The sequence below is a fragment of the Lissotriton vulgaris genome, chromosome 1_1 (genome assembly GCF_964263255.1).
Source record: "Lissotriton vulgaris chromosome 1_1, aLisVul1.2, whole genome shotgun sequence".
Classification (NCBI taxonomy): domain Eukaryota; kingdom Metazoa; phylum Chordata; class Amphibia; order Caudata; family Salamandridae; genus Lissotriton; species Lissotriton vulgaris.
In genome coordinates, this window is record NC_141685.1 from 2114068670 (window position 1) to 2114078018 (window position 9349).

At 48.0% G+C, this 9349-nt stretch overlaps 1 protein-coding gene across 1 annotated transcript; it reads right to left on the reverse strand.

Annotated features, from left to right (window-relative positions):
• Positions 1-557: 557 nt before the first annotated feature.
• On the reverse strand, positions 558-3122 carry LOC147751676 (uncharacterized). The gene is given in 2 exon segments (XM_086933890.1): positions 558-964; positions 1019-3122. Coding segments are annotated over 2 exon segments (2511 nt in total).
• Positions 3123-9349: the final 6227 nt, after the last annotated feature.

Consider the following 9349-nt stretch of genomic DNA (forward strand, 5'->3'; position numbering starts at 1 on the left):
AGAAATGCTAGCTACCACTTCCGTATCTTCATCACCTCCGATACTGGGATATGGTAATCTTGACAAACAATCTGCAGTTACATTGAGTTTCCCAGGTACATATTCTATGTCAAAACTGTATTCTTGCAAACGCGACATCAATCTAGCAATACGAGCAGTCGCATTTAAACCTCCACCAGGTGAAAGAATACCCACCAAAGGCTTATGATCAGTACGTATCAAAAACCTTGCACCCCAAATATAATTCCGGAAATGCTCAACAGCCCAGACACATCCCAACAGTACTCCTCGGCAATGGAAGGGTTGGAGTCCGATGATGCATGAGGATGACGGGACATATAGTCAGCCGGGTTCTCTGCGTTCCCGGGTTTGTGAACAATGGTAAAGGTATACTCCTGGAGTCTCAGGCCCCACCTCTCGATCCTCGGAGGCATTTTGGATCTGGGGTTGCCGTAGATGGTGACTAGCACCTGATGATCGGTGATTCAGGTAAAGTGCTTGCCATAGATGAAAACATGAAAATGTTCACATGCCCAGACCACCGCAAGACTCTCTTTCTAAGGTTGCGAGTGTGCCCTTTCAGGATCGGACAAACTGCGACTGGCATAGGCAACGATGCGCCTCTGGTCAGAGTCATTGTCATATTGTGCTAAGATAGCCCTCAGCCCTACAGGGCTAGCATCTACAGTGATTTCAGTCCTCCGTTTAGGATTGAAGTACGAAAGGTTATCGGCAGACTCCACTGCACGTTTGATCTCCCTGAACGCCTGTTCATACTGGGGCGTCCAGTCAAATGGTTGGATTTGTTTGGTGAGGATGCGAAGAGGATGGCTGATGGTCGCATAGTCTCTGATGTAACAAGCACAGTAGCTGGGCATCCCTAGGAACGATCTTAGTTCGCTGACATCCTGAGGACTCTTGGTGTTGTTCAGAGTCGCTATCTTGTCCGGATCGGGTTTCATCCCTGCACCCGAGAAAATGTGGCCAAAGAATTTCAAAGTGGACTGGTGGAACTCACACTTGTCTTTGTTTAATGTCAGGTTCGCATCTAGCAGGGCGTGGCAGACGCGATCAAGTGCTATGTCGTGTTCACGGACATCCGAGCCGTACACAAGGATGTTGTCACTGTAATTTAGAGTGTTAGGGATATGTTGAATGATTTGCCGAATCGCCTCCTGAAAAATGTCCGCGGCTGATGAGACACCAAAACTCAGTCTCTTGTATCTGTAGAGTCCTAAATGGGTTGCAAATGTTGTGATGTAACGGGACTTGACGTCCAATTCCAGCTGGTGATAGCCTTTGTTTAAATCCAGCTTCGAGAACACCCTCGCCCCGTTCAAAGCAGAGATCATGTCTCTCAGATGTGGCCCAGGATGGCGTTCTCTTTCAATCGCAGTATTGGGCAATCGCATGTCGACACACAGCCTCACCTTGCTGGTGGTGCCTTTCTTGGGCACGATGACCACTGGCGATACCCATGGGGTCGGACCATCCGTCCGTTCGATGATGTCTGCTGACAGAAGGTCATGAAGTTCATCCTCGACGGCTTTCTGGAGATGGAATGGTACACGTCGAGGATGCTGTGCTACAGGCCTGATCTGTTCATTGATGTGTAGATGTATTTGACAGCCCTTCATTTTCCCTAGTCCTTGAAACAGCCTGGGAAACTTGCTGACAATGTCTTGGTCATCATTGACCTTGAAGAGGATCTCAACAAGGCGAAGACGCTCCGCAGTTGGCAGGCTGAGTAGACAGTCGGCCTCTGGGCCCTTGATGATATGTATTACTGCCGTTATGGTGATGGCGTCGTGTTTGAGTGTGGTTGGGAATCTTCCCAAGCATTGAAGTGGTCTCTTGGACATCCAAGTGAAAACTCGGACTGGTGCATATGTCAGTGGAGGCTTAGGGCTCATCCTCTCATATTCTGTGACAGGGATATAGTTCAGCGAAGCCCCGCTATCTAGCACGAATGTAGTGTCATGGTTCCCTACTTTTATGTCCAAGCGTGGATATTTTTTGAGTTGGTCAGGGTCTGCAATCATGTTCACGTATTCAACTGTGTATTCAGAGTCTCTGGATGATGATCTTGAGTCCCAGAATGGTGATCTACGCTCCCATCGGGATCTACGCGACTCTCGGCTAGAGTGTGACGAGCCTGGGGATAATGTGGGCTTTCCTTGAACGGCTCTTAGGTGGTGCTTTCTGGTGTCAGAGCGAGACGACCTCGTTGTTTCGCTTCGCCTCTCTTTGTGATAGTCCCCACACATCGCTTCGAAGTGGTTCGTCCGCCCACATTTCCTACATCTCTGACCCATGGCAGGGCAAGCGTCTGCATGAGGGTAGTCATATCCACTCCTGTAGCATTTTTTTGTCCTCTCCGGTCTCCTTTCCCTCCGCCCAGGTTCTCGTCTCCTGTGTTCTGGATATCTTTAGTGAGACGTCGGTTGTGACCTCCACTGCTTGTCTTTCGAGCTTCTTCGACTGCTGCCTTTGGCTTGGACGTGACGCACTTGTTCATGACTTGAGTTGCGTCCTGTTTCAATGTTGGTGGCATGTTCCTCGGCCCGATCATAGACGCGGGTCATTTCTTCAATGTCGTCTAGTTCATGGGGTTTTCTTAACAGCCGCCTCCTGAGAGTTTCTGAGTGACACCCATCTATGATATGTGATTTTATGGCAGCATCTGTCGAAAAGGTGTCGAATTCACAATGTCTGGATAACCGTCGCAGTCGGGTGATGAATGCGCTCATCGCCTTGTCCTTCCCTTGGCGCGCTTGATGAAGCGCATGACGCTCATAGTCCACATTTCTTTTATGGAGGAATTTCTTGTTCAGCGCTTCACATACTGTGTCATAGGTTCCGGTATCTGCAGGGGGAAGATCTTTGATTATTTTGCTTATCTCTCGACCTGCCAGGTTGCGGAGAGCGATCAATTTCTCTTTATCGACAGTCACTTTAGATCCCTCAATGTAGTCTTCGAAGTCTTCAAGCCACTCTTGCCACTTGGGACCCATGCTCCCTCCTGTGGTCAGTGTTAGGGGTTCCGGGGCCCGCAGGTGCGACCCTCCTGCAACAATGGGCTTGACTTCGTTGCGCTGTGGGGATGTCTCTGGGGTCACCATCTTGGTGACGCGTGCTTCCCGCCTTTTCTTCCTCTAATCGACCTGTTCGCAGGTGCCTGGATAGATTAATTGCGGTCGTTTCCCTTTCAATGTTTATTTAGCTTTGCTCGTGCTTGTTTATTCTTGGTCACTTGTGTTATCTCACACTTGTTATGCGTCTCTTTGCAACTCGTGCATGTCGTTTCACTGGCCAATTACTATGCCTGACTTTTAGATGGCCGCCCCACAATGACCAATGGGTCTGCCCTTAAAGCTGCCTGACTTCAAGATGGCCGCTGTTGCTATCTGCATACAAGGCTTTTTCTCTGCTCACTCGGCACACAGCCACTTCACTCGGGACTCACCGGTAGTCGATCTCAGGAGGCAGCACACTTCAGGATTCAGTTCTCCTCAGCAGCTGCCACAGTCAGGTGAGGTTGGGGTGGGCTCCCACCTTGCTTCGCTAGGTCCCGCGTTCACTCGGCGACAACGTGCCGAAGCTCACGCATTGGGCGTGAGGTTTCCTATGTCGGAGGCCACTCGAGCTCTGATTCCAACGCGCTCAACGGCACTTACCAACGGACCTTCTTGGGGCAGCGACCTCCACTCGAGGCAATTTTCTTCCACTTTGGGGGCTAGGCAGAGTCGGGGTGGGCTCCCGACTTCTGTTCTTTCAGCACACGCCAGGTTGCACGCATCCGGCGGGAGTCGCGTTTCGGCGCGAACGGTTTCCTCTTCTCGAGCGTTTCAGTGCTCGTTGCTGCGGCCCCCTCTTGGCTCCCTCGCAGTCGCTGGAGGGACAGGGTCACCTGCTGCTGGCCTCTCTCTTCAGGCGGCAGCTTCACACTGCAGCGTTCTCCTTTTCTCAATGCTGCATGGGACAGGGCACTTTCGTGGGGTTCTGTGGGCAGTGGTCATGCCCATCCCACCCTCATCGCCAGCTGTCGTGTCTATTATGAAATAACGACAGACACGTGCTTCACTATTCAGGAGCTTTATTACTCACTTCTTATCTGTTCCCTGTCCCTACTCTAACTAACCCCATCCTGTCTACTCTCCTCCTCTTCCCTTCCACCCCAGCTAGCTCCGCCCACCCAGCTACTAGACTGCTGACCACGTAACACTAAGGACAACAAATCTTACGTTTGTGATCCGTAGCAGAATCAACCTTATTTTCGAGAGCCAATGAAAATCACTATCGCAGTTCAGCTGAAGCTGGGTTCTCTGAGAGAGATGGGAGAAAATGAATGATTCTTCAATTAAGAAGAAAAACATGATAAAGGAAACATAAAAGGCACCTGATGAGTATTAATCCATTTCATATATTAGAAACATTTTGTAATATAAATTGTACAAAACCAATAATGTAGGTGACACACGTTGGCCCACCAATAAAGTGGGTGGCACAGTGCTAAGTGAAATACAATAGCAAAAAACGGAATGTGTAAAGCACTTTTAGTTCAATAATTTGGTTCAAACAACCTCTTTCCTTGAAATTATCCAAATAAATGCTCCATTGAAAATCAAGAAATGAAGGTAGGGGGTGATTAAGCAAGGGTAGGCATCCATTAATCCCCTACCAATGAAATTCAACCACCTAGAATCCATGAATCTCCTTAATCCATAGGAAAAACTATTCAAAATCCAAAAAGTATCACAAAATAATTGGAAAAACGGTCCTGAAAAAGCAGGAAAATTAAAGGGTGAAAGTGGTTTTCTCAGCGACAACCCTGGAAACCCACATATACTCTTTTTATAAAACACAAAAACATCTGACATCGGTTTGTTCCAGCTTGCCCAGAGTCCGGTAACTTGTAAAAAATAAATATATGCAAAAATACAAAAACAGTCTAAAATGCCCACATTTTTCCCTTTAATTAACTTAAACTGCCCTTTCCCTGCATTAAACATACCTCTATATAACACTAGTAGTTAAAAAAATAAAGGCCTGGTTCCCTAAATTTCCATTCACATAGTTTGGTAACAAATTGAGCACCGACTTATTTGCAAATGGAAAGGAATTTGGTGAATGACCTATGTGCTAAAAGGTCAGTTAAAAAAAATCAGAATCTTAGTTGCAGTCCTACCTATAAAAATTGAGGCTCACTACAATGTGGGGATTTGATGTCATCACAGGGACTGTGGCCTTCTTGGGGTCAGCTGACCACCATGTCTGTGATTGCATTTAAAAAAACGTAATTGCAGGCCAATTTCCTTAAAGGAAACAGGGCTGTATTTAAAAATACATTTATTTTATTTGTTTAAGAGCTGGCAGTGGTCCCAAAATGTATGGTATTCTGGGTTCACCCACCTGTTTCCACCACAAACTGCAAGTAGGTGGAAACCACAAAAAAATCAACTACCTCTTAGAAAAACGCAAAACTGTGGTAAAATATTAGTTAATTTTACAAGGCTTCTTGTTCCTTAAAGCTGGGAAGATGGTGATCTTAGCACAGCAAACCCGGTGTTTTCGAAAAATATATATATATGCTTTCTTGCACAGCAAGTTTTTTTTCCATTTTCCAAAGAAACTCAAACTTTTGCCATATTTTGGCTATTTTCCTCCTAGAGAATCCACAATCTCTTGGTCCTTTGGAGGCAAATTTGTCCTGGGATACCTCATGTGTTAAAAAAGTTATGAAAGCTTAAGTTTGCAGCTCCAAAGATCAAAAAAATATAGGGTTCAGCACTGTAGCCGCAAAAGCCTCATCAATTAAGGGATTAAACAAGTCATGGAGCAAGGGCTCGTGAAAAAGAGACTTGCTCGAATACAATCCTCTCCAGTAACTGCTAACCCTGTATTACATTTTGCATTGTGGAAATAACATGCATTTACACGACACTTAAGTATAAGATCGAAGCTTGCATATTTGTCTTACTAACCAGTAACCCGAGAGTGATGCTAAAATGGCCGCTAACCGAAATTCTTTAGTGCGCATGCGTCTACTGCATCTACGTAGTATGACGTATCCTTGCTTGGAGGGAAACTTTCTGCATTTGCGCAGTAGCTAATAAAATGGCCGTTTGAAACTCACATGCTTGCCACCTGCTTGCTGGAAAATTAATCTCAGCTATTATACTAATGCTAATGCGGGAAGAATAATATTAAGTAAATGGGATTAGAGTAGAGATAGGTGGTATACAGAGAAACCATTTATTTTTGATTTTAACATTTGTCTTTTTGACTCTTTCAGTAGTGCTTGTTATGGGCCTTAAGTCGTGAACCACAGTTTGTTCCCTCTCGTTTTACCGAACATGCGCAGTGAACCCAAATTGAAAGACGCAATGTCAACTTGAACTTCGTCCAAGGCTGCAAGTTGCAACCTTCATGGGAACCGGAACAACAGTCCACTGAAATGCTTGAGAACTACTGTTTTCTTTCTAATATGTGACAATTACATTGTGAATACGGGTGGGAATGAAGACTGATGTATAAACCTTAAGGGGTGGGATTACAAACAAAGGGTTGAAAGAAGATATTAGAAAATAAGCATGGTGTGATGATCACCTCCCCTTGCCTGTATAATCAGAGTTAGGAGTTAATGGGTGGTACTAGCATACAGAAAGGTATAATTGAGGTAGTTTTTTAGGTCGAGCTGGTGTAGCAGCGCGAAGCGCTGCGTCCAGCGAAGCATCTTTTGTTAGCCACTTTCTGGGAATGTGAGACAGGGGATGGGCACGCGCAAGCCCTCGGTGCTTTCACCTCGTGAGCGCGCACGCCCAGCCCGGCGCCGTGCACATCTCCTGTCCCACATTCACAGTAAGTCAGCCCCTCGCCTCCCTCAATTGCGTGCGCACAAGCACAGCCACACTCATGCATGCACACACACACACACATACACACACACACACACACGCACACCCACACACGCAGGCACACACACATTCATGCACACACACACACACTGTATACACACACACACTGCATACACACGCACGCGCACACACACACACACACACACACACACGCATGCACACACACACACACACACCCCCCCTACAACTAAGCCCCACTCACCAGGCTACAGGCTCCGTCACGCGGGGCTTCCCGCACTTGCATCGGCGGCCTCTGCTCCTCCTACGTGCCTACAGCATTTCACAGCCTCCCCTAGGGCGGGACTTCCGCCTTCTGCCCTTCTCATCCAGTCACTTTGTGGGCGTGGGCTTCCCGCAGAAGGGGGAAGTCCGGCCCCAGGGGAGGCTGTGAAACGCTGTAGGAGGCATACGAGTGCTGGTTATTATGAGTCGTGGCCTTTTTGAAAGAGGAACTCTGCTAGGAGATAAAGTTTGCTGTATAGATGCAACAGTAAAAATATAATCCAAAACCGCCTGCCTATTAATGGAGATGCGCATCTATGGGTCTGCACGTGCATCGCATCCCTCCCCTCCACATACCCACCCTCGGCCCTGCTGATTGGCTTTATGGAAGCAGGCGTCTCCCTCGCACCGCCCCCCCCTCCCGTTCACAGTCACACACCCAGCGCCATGCTGACGGCAGTCCGGGGCCGGCTGCACCCCCGGACACCCCCATGGCAGTGCGGCCAGGCTACAGCATCCTCATCCACCCTCTAGGGAGCGGCTTGTACAGCTGGGAGGCTCTCAACGTCTTCTTCTGGGTTAGTCTGGGCTGCGGAGGCAGATGCGGGGGCAATGCTCCTGCTGCCGAGATATGCGTGTCAACTACTTGTTTAATGTTTGTTATGTTTGAGGTCAACTTAGTTGGTTTCACGGAGCGGTAAACACTGCATGCCAATTAAAGGTTCATACTATAAATATTTTATTCAATATATACAGATCGCTTTGCAGTTCAAGTAACCTGCATTTGGTCACACAGACTCTTGCATAATAAAGTTTGATGTGAACTTTTTTCTTACGTAGGGTTGCTAATTCAGGCGGCGTCTTTTCATACACATGCGGTTCCTTTAAATATACTGAGCATGACGGGTAGTCTGCATGCACTTCGGCATTTACGTGACACACACGGCAGGAGAAATAGGCTTTTGAATTTTCTGACACAGTGAGAATTACGAGGTTTTCCGTGCATGAAACAACATTGCTGTTGCTAGTGTTACACCGCTTTCTCATAAGATTAGGCTCATGTTGTACCTCAATTACATTTTTTAGAATACGGACTACTTATCTTTGAAAGGGGATCGGCATGCGCCATAGGCTGAGTTTCAGACATCGTACAGACACGGAGAGAATCAGGGCGTTTACTATCGATCATTCATTATTGCAGTTGGCTTTGCCTCTCGGCGTTTTGAATAAAATTGGATTCATGTTGTATCTAATTTGCGTTTCCAGGACACGGAGTACTGCATTGGAATAGACATGCATATTTAGGAGCAGACGCATATTACTGTCAGATGGGTAAGATATCTTTCGGCATTACCGTCAACTCGCACATTGTTTTAGCAAGGCATTAAAGTCCTTTTTAGGTCTCGTTTTAGCCAAGGCGAATGCGTTGGCTGCGATAACAGGACACTGAGTCTCTCTGTAGTTGGTAGCACTCTAAGAGGGGATGGGCGGTGCAACTACAGGAAACAACTTCGTCAAGTGAGTCCACAGACCAATGTGACTGACCTGAACAGCCAAGTTGGCCACGAGTACCCCAGGGACAGCTGCTGCCTCTCACCCACCCTCCGTGCTGCCTCTCACCCAGCCACCCACCGTGTTGCCTCTTGCCCAATGTGTTGCCTCTCGCTCAATGTGTTGCCTATTGCCCACCCACCCACTCTGTGTTGCCTCTCGCCGACACACCTTCTGTGTTGCCTACCACCCAACCTCTGTGTTGCCTACCACCCATCCACCCTCCGTGTTTGCCTGCCGAACCCCCAACCACCGTCTGTGTTGCCCGCCCATTCTCCGTGTTACCTCCCACCCTTAGTGTTGCCGACTGCCCACCCGCCCTCTGTGGGGCTCACCGCTGGCCCACCCATCCTACATGTTGCCTAACCCTCTGTGTTGCCTAACCCTCTGTATTGCCTAACCCTCTGTGTTGCCTAACCCTCTGTGTTGCCTAACCCCCTCTGTTGCCTAACCCCCTCTGTTGCCTAACCCCCTCTGTTGTCTAACCGCCGCGTTGCCATACCCACGCTCTGTGTAGCATTACACCTACCCACCCTCTGTGTTGAAGGTTCACCCTCCGTGTTGGCATCCCGGCCACCCACCCTCTGTGTTGCAGCCCACCCACTCACCCACTGTGTTGCAATCCATGTTGCATCCCGCCCACTAACCTTCTGTGTTGC